General features: G+C 41.5%; 1 protein-coding gene across 28 annotated transcripts in view; it reads right to left on the minus strand.

Moving 5' to 3' along the window:
- Positions 1 to 5,393: 5,393 nt before the first annotated feature.
- Positions 5,394 to 17,987, minus strand: part of svila (supervillin a) — a 58,537-nt gene continuing 45,943 nt past the window's right edge. For 24 of the 28 annotated variants that reach the window (XM_086160659.1, XM_086160658.1, XM_086160633.1 and 21 more), the window contains 16 exons: positions 17,344 to 17,480; positions 16,244 to 16,391; positions 15,991 to 16,136; positions 15,711 to 15,886; positions 14,727 to 14,880; positions 14,365 to 14,644; positions 12,981 to 13,135; positions 12,786 to 12,891; positions 11,650 to 11,857; positions 11,425 to 11,558; positions 10,249 to 10,404; positions 9,654 to 9,797; positions 8,142 to 8,263; positions 7,655 to 7,810; positions 6,496 to 6,516; positions 5,394 to 6,153 (listed from right to left, as the gene is read on the minus strand). In XM_086160659.1, coding sequence (XP_086016785.1) covers positions 6,067 to 6,153; positions 6,496 to 6,516; positions 7,655 to 7,810; positions 8,142 to 8,263; positions 9,654 to 9,797; positions 10,249 to 10,404; positions 11,425 to 11,558; positions 11,650 to 11,857; positions 12,786 to 12,891; positions 12,981 to 13,135; positions 14,365 to 14,644; positions 14,727 to 14,880; positions 15,711 to 15,886; positions 15,991 to 16,136; positions 16,244 to 16,391; positions 17,344 to 17,480 — 2,330 coding nt within the window. In that variant the 3' untranslated portion in view covers positions 5,394 to 6,066. The remainder of the gene's footprint in view (positions 6,154 to 6,495; positions 6,517 to 7,654; positions 7,811 to 8,141; positions 8,264 to 9,653; positions 9,798 to 10,248; positions 10,405 to 11,424; positions 11,559 to 11,649; positions 11,858 to 12,785; positions 12,892 to 12,980; positions 13,136 to 14,364; positions 14,645 to 14,726; positions 14,881 to 15,710; positions 15,887 to 15,990; positions 16,137 to 16,243; positions 16,392 to 17,343; positions 17,481 to 17,987) is intronic. The other 4 variants (XM_086160656.1, XM_086160636.1, XM_086160635.1 and 1 more) reach the window with 2 other exon arrangements.

The following is a 17,987-nucleotide window of genomic DNA, read 5'->3' on the forward strand; positions in this document are numbered from 1 at the left end:
AGACGTGTCATGTCAACTAGTTTTGGGGTCCATGTTTTAACACAGTTATATTCCTGCGGTTCAGACAAACGAAAACATGGAATGTTCTGGACTTTTGCGACACGGGTCTGGATTGTGTGAAAGAAACGTGCATGCTGGTTTTTTTCAACTCCTTAGGTCCTTCCATTCTCTAAAGATCACAGTAAAATTAGGTCAGCGTTCATGACACAGCCACAGATCCTACTCCAAAGCTTGAAACTTGAAGCCCAGGGAGTTTCATCAATCAGGGGATCCTCTGCTGGCAGGGATGTACTTCTTCTATTATGTCTAATAAGTTGACTGGTGACGCTACTGCAAGGGCTCATAGGTCTACTTTTATTCATTTTGCTATACTGCCTATCTTTCACTCAGAGTGGTGGGTTGGGGCCTATCCGAGCCGTCACTGGGCGACAGGTGGGATACAACCTGGACCGGTTGCAAATCAATGACAAGGCCATGTATAGACATACAACTATTGATTCTCATTCAAACGTACAGCCATTCACCTTTTCATTCACGTATCAGATAAAAAACCCTTCACTTTCTCATTTTCGTGCAATAGTGATACATACGACCATCAACCCTCCCATTCACATGTCATATAGAGACACACAACAATTCAACCTTTCATTCACAAGTCATATAGAGACATTCAATCATTCACTCATTCATTCTCATTAATCATAATGATTTATACTTTATATGGGAAAATTATGTCTCTGCATTTAACCCATCATGGACGAGCCATGTGCAGTTGGCTGCCGTCTATCAGCGCCAGGGAGCAGTCAGGACGAGGGTGGGCAAACTTTTTGGCTAAGGGGCCCGCATTGATTTTTAAAATTTGACACAGGCCGAGTCAACACGAGATTCGATACATATAAAAAAAAAAAAGCATTTGTTAACAGTACATATCAGACTCGTCTGACATTTGCTTTGAAAATAAAACCAGCTTGGTTTTGAAGGCTCTGATGTTTGCTTGCATTTCATGCATAAAACCGGTTTTTCCCTTGTAGCTTCACATCCAGCTCATTCATGTGTGTCAGTATGTCCACAGTAAAAGCTAAATCACAAAGACAATCTGTGTCATTCAGCTCAGGAAGATTCTAAAGGGTTCTCAAGTCCCACATTCATTCATCCAATCATTCAGTCATTCACATCAAGTATGAATTCTGTACTAATCATTGGCGGGCCGCATTAAAAATACCGGCGGGCCGTATGTGGCCCACGGGCCGCAGTTTGCCCACCTCTGAGTTAGGGGTTCAGTATCTTGTTCAACAACACTTTGACACACTAGGGGGAGCCGGGAATCTAACCAGGAAGTTTTGGTTCCAAGGACGATCGCTCTACTTCCTGCAGCACGGAGACATACATAGAACCATTCACCAGTCATATAGAGACATTTAACCATTTGATGTCGTTCACAAATCATCTAGATACAAATATCCATTCACACATAATATAGCCTCATAACCATTCACCCTCTGATTCAAACACCATATGGAGACATTAAATGTTCATCCCCTCATTCACACATAAATATAGGGACATACAACAGTTCACTCTCTCCTTCACTTCATATCAAGACATACAACCATTCACTGAAATTTCTTACATCATAGAGACATAACAATTCACCTATTTATTCATACTCCATGTAGAGACTTATAACACTTCCCCCCCCCTTTCATTCACACATCATTTAGATACATCAAACAATTCACCCTTTCAATCACATGTCATGTAGAAACATACAATCGTCCATGCACCCATCCATTATCTACCTCTTATCCCACTTAGGGTCGCGGGGGACGCTGGCGCCCATCATAACTATCACCGCCATCATGCGAGAGGGAGAGTTCACCCTGGTATGGTTCACCAGTCAATTTTGCAGAGCCGTTTATAGAGATAGAAAACTGATAACATGCAGAGTCAGACACACACCGATGCACAACGATTCATCTTTACTTCCCTGTGTAATTTCTTCTATAAGATTAATTTTGTTACCGTGCTTGATAGGCACGCCTTATAAAAATAATTCATTTCCATCGCTACGAGTCTTTTATACCTGTCTGGTGGCTTAACAGAGGCTGAAGCCTTCGACCTGGCCGGACGGTCTGCTTTGTCCATCAACAATATCACAACAGCAACAGCGTGCGTGCTTGTGTTACGGAGCAGAGCATCAATGTATTTGCATTCTGTAAAAGGACTGTATCAAAGCCGGTTGGTAGCTCAGCACAGAAACTGGGATCCGGTTCAAGTCGTACTCACGGCTACACACACACACACCTGGCAGTGTGCGTTCCTGTGTATGTGTGTGTGTATACACAAGAACCATCCCACCGTCTTCGTAGAGACCAAGATGAGAGAGGGGTGGGGGATGTTGGAGCAAGCTGCATCGAGTGGGTGGGGAGGAGTGGGAGGGAGGACACGCACCGTGTCACACATCAAACTCCTTGCAGGCCAGAGAAGTTCAGAGGAGGCATGTGTGTCAGAATAATCCAGCTCAGGCTCACCATCCAACAACTTAGCATGCAAGGGGGGGTGGGGGGGGGGGGGTCGAGTGCAGGGAGAGACTGCGCTCAATGTCTTGCCAACCTTCCTGGAAAAAAGAAAAGTCTTCTTTTTCTGTGTTGTTGCTTTTTTTTTTCGGAGCAGGCTGTCAGTAAAGCTGTTAAAATATTGAGCAACAGTTGGATGAACAGAAACCTGCTGTGTATATTGTTCTACTGTGATTGCATGAAATTCCCCTCTAATTGCTCTTGTTCCTCCACACAGGCCAACGGCTGATACTGAGAACATCTGAGAGTGTGTGCATGTGAAAGTGTGTGCGTGTGTTTCTGTGGAGCTGGAGGACAGCCTGGAAAATGAGGTGGTGGTGTTAACTTGCCCGGCAGTTAAACGCTGCCTTCACCTGTGTGTACGGGGGTAAATGTAACAAAACATCTTTCAAGGTCCGTGATCGGTGACACACTTTCTAAATGCTTCACTTCTTTGTTCAACCTACCCTGTTCCCATCTGCGTATGGCGAGTGATTTTACACTGTAATTGGATGTTTCTTTTTTTCTCCAATTACGTGACTCTTCCTGTCAAATGTTCATTAAGGACGTTGTGATTTCATTTAGCAGGGGATTTAATTCACAGTGACATGCATCGCAGATGTTGCGCGGCATCAGCAGCGAACGGGGTTTGGTATCTTGGTTTGCTGAAGCTGATACGCCGGGAGGGGACAACAATGCTGACATCATATTACAAAAAACATACAACAACAACAACAACAAAAGATACTGAATGCAGATCTGGAATGTACATAATGAGTAATAACTGTTGTATAACATGATTCAGTTCTGGATGAACAACATCACCATTTAATCACCCCTTTAAATGGATTTTGTTTCATAAATACTATCTGTCTGTACGCTGTCTCTTTCACTAATGATATACATGAAATGACTGCAGCAGTATAAATATATACATCAATAAAATACAATATGAATTTCACTGGGAGAAAGATCAGGGGAACATATGAAAAACACTGTCCTGTGTTCAGTGTTAGGTTCTTGATTTTATTTCCCTCTTTTACTTATTTTGTCAATTCTTTTTTATTATTGCATTCCAAATCAGATGATTCTTAAAAATGAGCAGAGCAATGAGTACTGGTAATAAGGGCAAAATATTTTTTCTTTAAAAAAATTACCCAAAAATTGGCGAGGGACTAAAGCGTTGAACTAAAAGATGACATCATAATATCAAGACTGTTTTTCTGTTGAAGTTTACACAAGAATTGATAAACAGAATTACACAGTTACTCAAGATTTCTGTTGCTGACATGTTTGTGGTTGTAGTAACAGGTATCAATTTAACTGCAAAATCTATGTGGGGAAAAAAAAAGCGGTAGAGATGGTGAAACATGAAAACTCTCAGGGCCATTAGATTTCAGTTTCAGAGTGTGTGAGGGATCAGAGAAACATTTAAATGTGGAGAATATACAGTATATCTCCTCCAGCTCCTCACATTATCCATTCTAATGTGATTAAGCATTCACCTTCATGCTTCTCTAAATGTGCTATGATGTTCTTTTTTTTGGAGAGAGAGCGTGGGGCATCTTCTTGGTAGGAATGTTGAGGGTGTATGTGTGTGACATAACAACTTAAGGAGTTTTTGAATTAAGATTAATTCATCTTTTGTTCTCCTCCGCATTCTTCCTTTCCGTGCATCTACCCACTGGTTCGGGAGCCATTGACCTGGAAAGATGTTTGAACAGGAGCAGAGAAAAACATATGCATGTGCTCCTCTGCCAAAAACTCAAACCATCTAGTGTTTTTTTGGGGCCAGGATGACTTAAAAACACTGAGGACTTTTTTTTTTTTTTAACCTTGAGGTTATGGTTTTGCTGCCATTTGTCCGTCTGTCGGCAGGAAGGCAGATTTTCACCAGCCATGAAGGAACCCATCGGATTTTTTTCAGAGACCTCAGTCTGAGTGCACCTCTTGTTTTGTTCAAATAAAAACCAGAGTTTACAAGATGTTTACAATGGAAAAAAATAAAAGAATGCGGTCTCATGTCTGTAAACTAAATTGGGTGCGACAGAAAGTCTTTGAGATTCCTACCACAGCTTCACATGGATTCAGCTCCAATTGTGCTTGTGAAAACACCATATAGAACCATCACACACACTAAACTGGCTCACACAGCTGATAAGTGGGCATTATAAATGTTATGAAATGCTGGTTAAAGTTCTGGTCGCTCTACAGTCTCATTGAATTCTTTGTTTATGTGGGACATAGTGAGGTATGATTATTGGAAGAACAAACATTCGATAATATTATTAAATGTATGTCTATGGACGCGGGTGTTCTTCAGATGTTCAAACCAAAGGTGTAAGACAACTTCAACTTTGCGACAAATAATCTACTTTCTGAATGGAATACTACATAATATCAATACAGAGGCACAATTGTCTCAGAGCAATATCATTTTTCGACAGGGCACCTGAACTAAACACTTCGGCAAAATTTCACAACATTTATCTCGTATTCAACTTGAAAAGACGACATAAGAACAAACAAAAAAATGCTGCGGTACTGATTTTGGGGGTTGGTGGACACTGAAATCTTGTGCTGTGTATTACAGAAGCTGTATGTGTGTGTGTGTGTAAAACCAGGTTTTTGAAACCTTACAATGTTGGCCCACCAGAGAACATTCGGGGTCAAACACTGCATTCAGTGACGCGAGTTATCCAAAAACGTGACTCGCCAAGATTCTTTATCATCATGTGCGATTCTGAAATAGAGCTGGTGTCCGGGATAAAAGAAAATTTTGTGCTGTAGCGCCCTCTAGTGGAGAATCGATGACGACTCGAAATGACAGGGAAGCAGTTCCTGATATCCAGCTTTCTGTTTATTTCATTTACATTTCATTTTTATCACAAAGAGTCTTCAAAATGCAGACTAGGATCTGTATAGAAACTGTACACAAAAGCAAGGCACTATACACTGTATGATTCAACAATACATACCATCATCATCATCATCATCATCATCGCCATTTTATTTCTTTTCTTTTCTCTCGTTCCTTCGCTCAGTCAGTCCAGCACGATGACGTTCAAATCGAACTGCGTCAATTTGACTTTTAAGTAGCAAACGGTGATCTGTACAGCCGGCTATTTAAACATGACACGTGCCTTTTTTTATTTTACAATTTATTTAGCTCTTAAAAAAACAAACAAAACAAAAAACCTATATGGTTTTGATATAAATATAAATTATTTGAAATGCACAAACTCAGGTGTGGGGAGGAGTGAAGTGAACAAGCTAGAGCGCATTCTCTCACACTGAATTGTCTCTCCGGCAAAATAACACGATTGGCATGAGGTGCTGTCATACCCCACTTGTCCCAAGATCCCCTCTTCTCTCGTCCCGTCCGCATCCTTCCATCGCAAGTCCTCTCGGGGGCAGCCTTTTGCCTTGCGCCGAAAACAAAAGATGGCGACGGAACAAGACAACGGCGTCATCATCGTCTCTCCCTTCTCCACTCTCTCTGTCCAAATGTTTAGAAAAGTCCTTTGGCTTTCTTCAGGTTGACTTGCTTCCATCCTGGCATACCGGCGTACTCTTCTCTGGTCATCTCAAGAGCTTTCTGTGACACACACACACACACACACGCACACACACAAAATCAGCCCGAAAACTTGCGAGATCCCCCGGGGGAACACACTCATGCATCGGTGAGATTCATTCTTCGAGTGGTGTCCGGGAGTCAGTAAAAGGTGGCCGTGGCAGCTTGTAGACAAGAAGTGAGCGTTAACACAAACCGGGAAAGTTAGCGGGTCCATCGCAAGCGGGGGGAAAAACAAAAAACAAAAAAACAAAAGGCGGGTGGAGAGACAGTAGTTGGTGATTGGAAACAGGATTTAGGAGTGAGGACACAGGACTGCAGGTCTGGGTCATCCATGCCGGTGTCAGGTCAAAGGTCACTCACCTGTCCGTGAGCGCCTACACCCTTGGTGTGGGGGTAGAATGACAGTTTTTGTTTTTTTTTTGCGGATGGACACGCACGAGACATGAGGGGGAAAATAGAGGGATTAAAAAGAAAGGGGGGCTGAGGTCAGAACTAATGAACACTGACAACATAAGGCTTTGGGAACATTATTGATTTTTTTTTTTGTGTGTATTCTACTGCTCTACTGCACTCCAAAGTACTATGGAGGGCAAACAGCTGCTTTTTAGAGCCCAGCCAACATAGTATTTAATAGTTTCTGAGTGACATTTTGTAAAAGCATTTCAATAATTATAAATCAAGTGATTATCTGAATAAATTGTGTCAATATACATGTAGATGTTGGGCATACACTGTGTTAGTTGAAAATACCAGTTATTTGAAGAATGATGTCAGAATAGCGCACTGCTAAAAGATATATTCCATCATGCATTTTTACTCATTCTCTTTTTTTTTCTCTTCTTCCTATCTTGTCTGCACTTACATACCTTTACCAATGCATGACAGTAACCTTGTATCTTCTCCTGAGTCCCGTGGTTCAATCGTTTCGCAGGCTCCAAGGAGGTATGGCTTGATCTACTACCGCGATCCTGCCAGGTGCTCACCTTTGTTATTTATCTTATGAATATTAAAGCTATTTATTTAATTGTGACAGATATTACCATGTAACTGTTAGCGAAATGATCATTAGAGACCATTTCAGCCTGTCCTTCCCAACCCTCTCTCACTCTCTCTACTCCAACCGGTCAACACAGAAGACCACCAGCATTGGGACATCCCATCATGGACTTCTCTCATTCCAAATATTCCAAATAGCTCCTAGAGAAACTTTTCAAGCCCAACACTTCAAGCTCATTCACCAGTGATGAAAAAAGTGAGCTTTACACACAAATGATTGATTATCATCAGACTTTCAATTCATAATTCAGATCTCAGTAAGGCGGAAAATCTGGGTCATGGACCAGACTGGATTTCAACTTGAAGAGTGGCATTCGGGGTTCGATAAATAACGGAACTGCCCAGGTCACTATGAGATTTTGTTGGTGTGTTTGGCCGAAGGACAGCGGCCCTGCTGCTAGAGATCTTTTTCAAATATCTTTAAAAAAGCAGATGGACTGTCAAAAGTTTTTTTTTTTTTTACCTGAAAGTCCTCATCTGACAGGTAGACCTCAAGGCGGAGAGGGTCCACGCCCTCGGGCAGCGGCCGGGCCAGAAGATCAGCCAGGGGGTACATGGTTTTACACAACCTGGCCAGCACGTCTTCTACCAGGATAATCTGGTTACACACCTCTGCCTCCTGGAAGCACGCGGACACACACACGCACGCATTCATGCACACACACACACACACAGACAGACACACGTTTTCAATGTAAAAAGCACAAGAAGAGTCGGATAGTGGATAATAAATTGAATTTAGGAGGTCAATAATGATAATGGCTTCCATGTGGCCTGGATGTTGTACCACATACACATCGGTGTTTCAGCTGAGTGAATCAGCGTGCGGCCACATCCGTACGCAGACACTGCGAGGTTCATATCAGATAGTGAAACTGGGAGTGATGAGATAATGCAATTTCATCTACACGCACACACACAAACACACACACACACACACACAAACACACCCTCTCAGTGATCTCAGCGATGTCCTCTCGGTGCTCCCAGCTGGGGAACATGTTGGTGAAGGTGAGTGGCTCCAGGCCGGCGTGGATCAGATAGGCTTTGGGCGGCTTCTTCTCATTCTTTTCTGTGGAATACAAGGTTTTTCACGGAATTAATTTCTCAATTTTTATTTCTAAACACTGACGGAATAACGTGAGCGTCTCTGCCGGAAGCTTGGCAGTTGAATGATACATCATTATTCTTGATACACTCAATAGACTGACAGCAGAACCGTGTTATTGCAGGTTATTATCACTCTATGCTTTCTTAAAAGAGAACCGATCCCATATGTAAATATGACCGTGCTATAACACGATCGTCTGACGTCTAATTTTTTTTCTCTGAGCCTCGGTTGCTACACCGTCTGAACAAACAACTGTCCCCTTATTCATCTTTGTTTTTTTTTAAATGAAAATACTTGATCGTAGTTTTATAAATTGTTGATACAAAAATCCAGGAAGGGAGAGGGAAAGGTTTCTTTTCAGTGTCTCATTCGTAGAATAATTTACTGCACTAACACAATTTTAATCAAGACCACTTGATATCTGGTATCATTCGAGGCCAACTCTGCATGCGAGAGCCGGGTGAAATTTTAATGCTGATTATGTGTGTGTTTGAGTGTGTGTTTGCCTGGCAGTGAAACTGTACTGCTGCTATTATTAGACAAATCTCTCTCTTCTCTTTCTCGCTTTTTTTTTTTTTTATATCCTTGATCTCCTCTGGTGGGAGTAACCTGCTTAATTATTGGCTACTTAAGTAAAATATTCCAACATATTTAATAAAAAAAAAAAAACAACAACAACTGTTTAATCAATAATGATTAAGTAGTTAATAATGGATTACAAATACAAATGTTTAAAACAAATGATACAGTATATGTATATGTGTGTGTGTGTGTGTGTGTATGTTTATATACATATATATATACATATATATATATATAAATAAACATTCTAGAATTAGACACAGGGACCCTAATTTTTTTGGTTTACATATTTCTTGCTATTTTTTTTTCAGTTCTTTTCCCATATTTTCCAGTGGTTAAATTTGTGGTAGGGATGTAAATTGTTTTTTTTTTTTTGTTGTTGTTGTTTGTTTAATTTACCTGAATAAAATAAAAAAATACAAAGAAAAAGGAAACTTTCCCAAGACACCAGGATGATGTTTCACGCCTAGTGATACAAAAATATCCATGATACATCATAATAAGTTGATATTGCACGTATATCCATTTACTGCAAAATAATAATCGGTGGCTTTCTAGCAGCGCAATCCTGACAACCGCTTTTCCTGAAAAAAAAAAATTGAAAGCAAGACTGATGAGAATGATAACGCTACGTAGAGCATAACGAATATTTAAGATGTAACCACAAATTTATTGAAAACCCTTTAAATCGATACATCTTCAATATCCGGGTTCAAGACTTTCCACTGACCGTTAAAGTCAGCTCTGACAATATCAGGGTGTGGAATACCTCTGCAGTACTGCAGCACCGTCTCCATTGCACACTTCCTGTCCGAGTCCCAGCGGATCCGGGCCGAGCCGGTGCTCTCGCTCTCCTGAGGCCACCAGCCCTGCCACAGGTAGACCTCGTGGTGGTTATCGACCAGGAACAGAGCTAAATGTGGAGAGACGGGGGGGTGAGGGGCAAGATTACGACATGCTGTATCTTAAATCTTCAAGACTTTTAAGTGCACGGTTTGGTCCATGCTTTCAAGATTTAAGCCGGTAAAAATAGATTTTTTTGATACTTCCTTGAGTCATACAAACAGGGTTGATAAACTATAAATAAGACTCCCAACTGACAGGCTCAAATAGGAACAGCAATTACCTCTTACACACTCAATTTCAAATTAAACTAAGCATGATACATGATGTGGGTTGGTTTAACGATCATATTACTTTAATTCTTAGCATTTTCACTTTCATTATCATCATTTTAATAAAATTATGCCTTTTCTCTGTCTTATCAAACAACTCAAACACCTTGTTTTCCCACATTGCCTGATCAGATGTTTTATATTCAAACCACTCTGTGTGTGTGTGTGTGTGTGTGTGTTTGTGTGTACCTGGCTGGGATGCTGAGTAAAGGTCCTCCTGCAGAAAAGGCATGGAGTTGACCTGGCTGGGCTCCCTGGCCGGGTACAGGAACTCCACAGCCAAGAACTCCCCCGAGTTGCTGCTCAGCTGGTACAGGCGCGGTGTGAAGTTAAACCTGCCTGGGTCTGGGAAGGTCAAAGGTCAAACAAGATGACACATAAGTAAGGGCTCAGCTAAACAGTATCACTTACAGGCTCTTTCAAAAATGGGGTCAAAGAGACAATTGAAGTACTTTATTTTAAGTAGAAGTCGACAGAAAATAAAAACATCTGCTAATCACATTTAAATGTAATGTCTAGCAAATAACCCCACTTTCCTCTGTTGCCAACCTCTTATTGAAACATACAAGCCGCGACATCGACCAAACCTGACAAAAAAAACGCAAGACATATGAGTCCCCCTGCGCCACATCTGGCGCCCAGCTGAGCAGCGATGCTTTTTTTCCGCAATGAAAAACAAGTCCAGTGACATGTGATACATGGGGGTCCTCTGGGGAGCCTTCACTGTCGCAGCACAAACCTGATTTGTGGTTTTGTAAGAATTCATTATGTAATATCTTTACAATATGTTATGCAATATTTGCATTCGGTTATGAAGAAAACTTGCAACTCGTTTTTACGTTTTTTATTTGAACTACGAGGGGAAATAATGCACTGAACACTGAATTTTGCTATTAGATATTGTGTGTTGACACAAATTTTTAGTAGTCTCTTATGACACAACATTACATTGAATGTAGTGCAGCACAGGAGGTAGTGCAATCCTTGGAATCAAACATTCCTGGTTCGATTCCCAGCTCCTCCTAGCGTGTCGAAGTGTTGCTGAGCGAGACACCGAACCCCTAACTGCTCCACTGACGGATGGCGACCTACCGCTCATGGTTCATCCATGACAGGTTAATTGCAGAGAATGAATTTCCTCACGGGGGATTAATAAAGGATGAATTATTCTTAAGACATGCAGTTTAGTGGTTGTGTATTGGAGACAGTAAGGGGTTTTGCAAGTATGTGATGTTCAAGTAAAAATAAGGAGAGCTGAACAGAATACAGGAATTTAGGATGTTATATAGTTTTCCGGGTTAAGTTTGTATAGGAGCATTTAATAAGATACATGTAGTGGTAAAAAAAATTTTTTTTTTTCCCCACCTTGCAGCATGCAGTCATACGCTTTCCTGTCCCTCCTACTGAGGGCTTCCCAAAATCCAGCGGGCTCCGCTCCTTCATCGCATTCCAGGATGGTCATCTTGCTGCTGCTGTGAAGGCCTGCCTCCAGAGGACAGCTGAACAAAAGAAAAAGGTGCAGCGCTTAAGACGACACCAAAATGTAAAAAAGAAGCGAATCCATCCAGAATTCGACCCCCCCCCTCTCACTGTTCTTTGATCTTGTTGGCGGCGGTGCACGCCACCTCCCGGGTGTGCGGCTGAGCCTTGCAGCCGTGCCACAGGTAGATGAGGGCCTGGCTGACGCCCAGTAGGACCATGGAGACCCGGGAGCGCAGGCTGCTGCAGTGGCAGGCCACCTCCACCAGGTGGCTCTCCATCTCCAGCTCACCACGTACGCAGTAGAGGCGCCAGTCATCTGGAAGATGAGCATTTACTCGATGGTAACAATCAAATCGTCAAATTAATTAGAAAATCTCCTTACTGACAAATGCGGGTGATGTTTATGATAATAATACATGAAACAATGTTTTTAGCTATAAATATTTATATGTATATTCACAAACTAAAAAGATTTCAGAGGCCTGGATAAAAAAAACATATTGGAGCTAAAAATAAAAAATACATGTACATATACAACATGTTGCATTCAATGGTCTAAGCATTCTGAGCAGCTAAATGTGAGAGTGAAATTTGCATTTCAACACAGCTGTTTGGTAAAGGCAGGTGGACCACTAAGAAATATTAGCAAACGCTGAGGGTGCCAATTACTCCAGGAGGTGCCAAAATTGGGGCAGAAAATTCACGTTCAATAATATATAATTTAATTATATTAAATCTAGTTATTACTGTTAACTCTTTAATTGGAAAAGCTCATTGATTCAAAAGTAAAGCAATGTCCAAATAATATTACTACAACTGATAACAATCTGATAAGTCTCCCAATGCCCCCCAAAAGGGCAATTGATTGACATGATCAATTGTTGTGCAATTTTTTGTGACCACATTTTTTTTTACTGTTATCATTATCAATGTATTTCTTTACAGGATTCTTATTTTGTGGTGAGGATATTTATATATTTGCATTTCTGATTTTTAGTATTTATTTATAATTTGCTGGGCAGATAAATTGGGTTACATGTCATCTTACTATTTGGAGAAAATGGAAAAACCCATGATTTACAATGTAAGTGTGTGTAAAATGGGGGGCGGGGGGGACAATTTAAACAAAATAAATCTGTCCCTTTAATTCCTCATTTAGAGCCATAAGTCCATGTTATAGAAATATTTTGGTAATGTTATGGATATTACTACTCATGTTGCAATACTAAATCATGTGGACATACTCTGAGAGTTTTCCTCCTCTTCTTCCCTTTTCCCCGCATGGACGATCATCCCCCCTCTGAAGCACTGCAGAAAACAGGGAGGCTCTTTTCCCTGCTGGACTTGAATCTGGAAGAGGATGAAGGAAACGGAGACAAAGCTTAGAGGGGTGAAATTAAGAAAATGTGGAAGTGTGGATGTGGTGTTTTTCCGCATACCTGCGCTCCCCGCTCCTCGTCCAGTTCTACCGTCATCAGTGCCGAGGTTCCTTTTTCACTGACGGTGGAGTTTCGACCCTGCCAGAAGAAGTAGCAGCATCTTTCCTTTCCCGGCCCTGCCGTCTTCACCTGCTGTGGGTTCTGTCTCTTTCCAACTAACAAGGCCGGAGTGAAAGAAAAAATTAATAGAAAAAAAAAAAAAAAGCCCTGGAATCTTCGGTTTGAAAATCAGCTTAAAATTGTTAGTTTTGAGAAAGCTTATAGAGGTTTCTTGGCTAGCCTGTAGTTATGCTGTCATACTCTGCTGAGGTGTATCCCATAATGCACTTCTGTCATTCCTCCCTCTCATCCCTTCCTGTCTGTACTCATGACCTGTCACCACTGCATGATAGTAACCTTATATCATCTCCTAAGTCCTTGGGCTCTCTCATTTTGCAGGTTCCCAGGGGACATGGCTTGATCTACTATAGCGGTCCTGCCAAGCGCCCACCATTGCGATTTACTTTATTAATATTAAAGTTACTATTTTATCATTACAGCTATTACCATGTAACCGTTAGCACCACCTTTATCATTGGTAAGAATTTTTGTGATTTCAACCCCAATACCCACCTCCCTCTCTATCACATTGTTCATTTCTATCTCTCTCTTTTTCTACCCTAACCGGTCGAGACAGAAAGACACCCGTATTGATATATTCCATCACACACGTCTCTCATTCCTCCTCTTCCAGGGGGCATGGCCTAAGCTACAACACAATCTTTATTTGTTTTATGAATATCAAACTTATAGTCATTATCATTTCAGCTAATACCATATAATTGTTTGCACTACTGTAATAATTAGGATAAGATCAATTGAGCCTGTTCCACCTAACACTTGTCTCTTGCTCTTTCTCTTCCTACTCAAACTGGTCGAGGCAGAAGGCCGCCAGCATTGAGCTGGGATCTGTCCAAGGTTTCTGCCAAAGTAAAAGGCAGTTTTTCCCTGTCACTGTTGCCAAGTGGTTACTCATTGGGAAAATGTTGGTTTCTATTTTAAAGAATGTGGTCCAGATTGGCTCTACATGGAAAGTGTCATGAGACAACTGTGTTGTGATTTGGGGCTATACAAATAAAATCTGACTTGACGATTATGTTGTGTTTTCCATATTATTATGTATGATTCATCAATGACCAAGACCAATGAGTAACTTTGCTTAAAGTAACTTTAACGTGTGTGTTTGTGCGCATTCACTCACATGCAAGACCACACACACACACACACACTGTAAATATATTCATTTGCTGTATTTCATTTTCTTCATTTCAGAAGTTAAAAACTAAAGAAAAATGCAGACAAATAAGAAACTAAAAAAGTTGAGGGGGCTTCTCAAGATCCTGACCTGCGGTGCCGATCATGTACTTCCACTTCACGACGTAGGTGTCGCCTTCGTGGAACTGGCCGATGCTCTGGCGCGGCAGGCGGCTGTAGTCAAACTCCAGGATGTGCCAAACCTCCACCACCAGCGTGCTGACCTCATAGCTCCGCCAGTCCTCTGCCTCCACCAGCCCGTAGCCTCGGCCCACGTTGAACCCTTCCAGTACGGTGAAGATGGGTGCCTGATGGAGGGGCATCATCAGGGAGGCGTCGTAGGCACGTGGCTGCTCAGCGGGCGGCTGTTCCTGAGAGGAAAATCCAAGTTGAAAACCAAGAAGACTACATTCCAAAAGGATAAAAAAACCAAATTTCATCTATTTATTTTACCATTTGATAGCTGAGGTGGTTGTTGTTGGCTTTTGTTGGGCTGGGGGTTTTCCTGGTGTCGCTCCAGTCCAGGAACTTCTCCTTGAACAGGGTGGTTTCGTTGTGATGGGTCAGTCTGCCAAACACCGCCCAGTCAGGACGACCCTGGCCTTTCCTGTGGGTGACAAGAAACTCAGTGATGTTGTGGTTTGTGTTTCTTGTCACAGTAGAGGGCCATGTTATTGCCATTATAGGATATAGGAAGATGATGGAAGATGGAAATAATTCATAAAAATATTTAAGCATCATCCATGCAGTGACAATATAAAACGAATATGGGATAATTTGATCTCGGACAAACAAGGAGTGACAGTTATGTTTTTTTACAGGCCTCATGTTTTACATCCTTCAAGTATGTTTCTTCATGATAACCTGCAAAAATGGTAGAGAAACGGTGATGAAAATTATTACAAATTAATAGGGAGGTGCTAAAAAGAAAATGTGGCCGTGGATGCAAATAGTCTTATTTGCTGAGACAAAGCATGGAAGCATCTTTTCATCCTGGTGTTTTTTTTTTTTTTTCTTGCATTGGTTCATCCAAGTGCAAACTCTCTGCAAATGGGAAAAAATAAATCTTTTGCCAAACAGGCACTGGTTTTTCTTGCAGTGAAAAACATTTAACATTTTTAACCCTCGTGCGATCTTAACATTGTGTTTACTCCCCATGTCCTACGGGTCAAAAATGACCCATAAGACAATCTTTGTACCCTAGTGGTGTACAGCCCACATGGAAACATAAACAAAAAAGAAGTATCACTTTTTCTAATTAGGGGGTCTCTTTAGGAAAAGTCATACAATCTCAAGTTATAAAAAAAATAGGTTAAGGTGTTTTTTCTACAGCTAAACATGGTAGTGGGTCACTTTTGACCTGCAAGTCAACACAAGGGTTAAAGGTAAACCACAACAAGACTGTGAATGGGTGAGGGGGTGAATGCATTTCCTTACTTCGGGATGAGTGGGTTACACTCTCCAGGGTCAAGCGGGTTGATGTCACAATTGGTGTAATCAAAGGTGCCATTCCACAGGTGTTTAGCCAGCTGGAAAGCCACCTTCCTCTGTGCCAGCGTTACTTCCTTCCCGTGCCATATGTACATCTCACTGCCAAAGTCGAAAACTAAAACCTGCGTGGGGAAAAAACAAACAAGGAAGGTCAATTTCTGGCCCCAAAATAACCATTGAAAAAAAAAAAAAAAAAGTTCCCGGTGAGCGATCTGTGTCTTCGTGCCTCTGTCGGATTGAGCAGGGAATAGCGGGGCATCTTGGCCCAAAAATCATCATCGGGTATCAGTTTGTTTTCCATCAGCCGGTATATGCAGTTTGTCTCCACAATGGCACCCTCGTACAGCTCATCTTCATCTGGCGCTCCTGCAGCTGCAGAGACAGAGACGAAGACTTAAAAAAAAAACAAAACAAAACTGAGGTCCCCAAAAAAATCAGATAATAAATGGGGAGAGACTCAGCTCGATCTGGTGGCTTACACTGGTAGCTGGTCTGGCCTCCCAGCAGCTTCCAGAACTCCTTGGCAGCGTGACTGTTTACGTTGACACTCTCCTCAATGATTTGGACATATTTTGCACGACAACCGAGGTCTCTCTTGCTCTGGATAAAGTTGGCTAACTCTGACGCCTATGAAAAAATAAATAAATACATGAATAAGCTTCATAAAATAATTTCTATGTGAATTTGTGTTGTTTTTGTATAGTTAGAATTGTAAAATAATGTTCCAAATATGTAAATGTGATAAAGTCGTCAATAAGCTTCCTGTAAATAAATAACAAAATAAATAAAATAAAAAAACAAAACAAGATGACCCCCGAAGGTTTATGAGCTTATAAGAATTAGTTCCCTGAGAAATGAATTCATATGTGAGTTTTGGGACGTTTTTGTATGGGGTCAGAATTAAAAAATATAAATGTGATGATGTCATCCATGAGTTTTATGGAAAAGTAATACATAAATAAATTGCTAGATAAAAAAAACAACACAAGATGACCCCTCAGTTTTATGAGTTAATGATAATTTGTTTTCAGCTATCGCTTCAGATATAGTAAAACACTCCTGCAGCTGGTTCACAAAATTGATCACAAAATCTTTTAAAACATTGACACAAACCAGTAATCCATTAATTTGCAACTTCTCCCACAAGTGAAGGCATTATTTGAAGAGTGATGTTTCCAGCTTTAGAAAAGTTCACGTTGACCCTTGCCCGTCGACTCACCGAGAATGAGCCTTTTTGTCCAGCGAGGGAGAAAACATCATTATAAGCTGATCTAAATTATAACTATGTCCCTTGTCACAGATACAAAAGCGGCCCTAGTGAATAAGTCGCGGCTTAGCACTTTCTATCAGTGTCACAGTGAGGTCACCTCTGATCAGACCTTTTCAACAACAGATCCGTTTGTCTCGGCTACAAGAAACACACTCTTGGACATCCCCCCCCCCCCCCCCCCCGGCCCTTCGTTTCGGCTGCACACTCATCGTCCTTTGCCTGTGTCGACATCCCACAGCTGTTTTCACGTGACACGTGTCAAACATCTACCGGTGCGTCTAACACCAATCATATCCGTCCCAGACTCGCCTTGTTTTTCTCAATGACGTTCGCAAACTCCCCGCTCCAGACGAAGCAGTGGTGGGGTGTGATGAGCAGGAAGCAGTCACCGCTGTTCAGGGAGGAGGCTCTGGGCTCCACCAGCCTCGTCTGGATGTGCCGTCGGCCTGGTGTCCAGTAACACAGACAAACAGACACAGACTTTTTAATATCACATCATGTCATGCCAATCACGGGATGTCACGGGATGCCAATCATTACGGTTTTAGAATTCTGCATCCGCCCAACCAAATGCACCTCTTTATATTTAAAAAACAAACAAACTCACTTTTAAGTTCATGTTCTTTTGACTATATTTTTTGTTTGTTTTTTTTTAAACTCTCCACAGGGGCTATCCTCCAACTCTGACCCTTCAGCCGTGATTATTGGTGACCGTAATGTCCAGTTTTAGTGGATTTGCCCTGGACGACACACTTTAAAAAAGCAGATCAGCCCAGGACATTGTGAGGTGACCTGGCCGGGGATGATTTAGAGCCACAGCTGTCAGCAACAGGAGTGAGGAGGTGCAAAAATAGACCATCTCTTGCTTCCTATTTTAGATATCCTTCGGAAAGGACATCATTGAAGCAACATCCTTTGAAGCACTACTTTTAAAAAAAGTGCAGTTCTTCTTT

This window comes from Fistularia commersonii, chromosome 15, assembly GCF_037954325.1.
Source record: "Fistularia commersonii isolate RoL2024-O1a breed Wild chromosome 15, RoL_Fcom_v1.0, whole genome shotgun sequence".
In the NCBI taxonomy this organism is placed as follows: domain Eukaryota; kingdom Metazoa; phylum Chordata; class Actinopteri; order Syngnathiformes; family Fistulariidae; genus Fistularia; species Fistularia commersonii.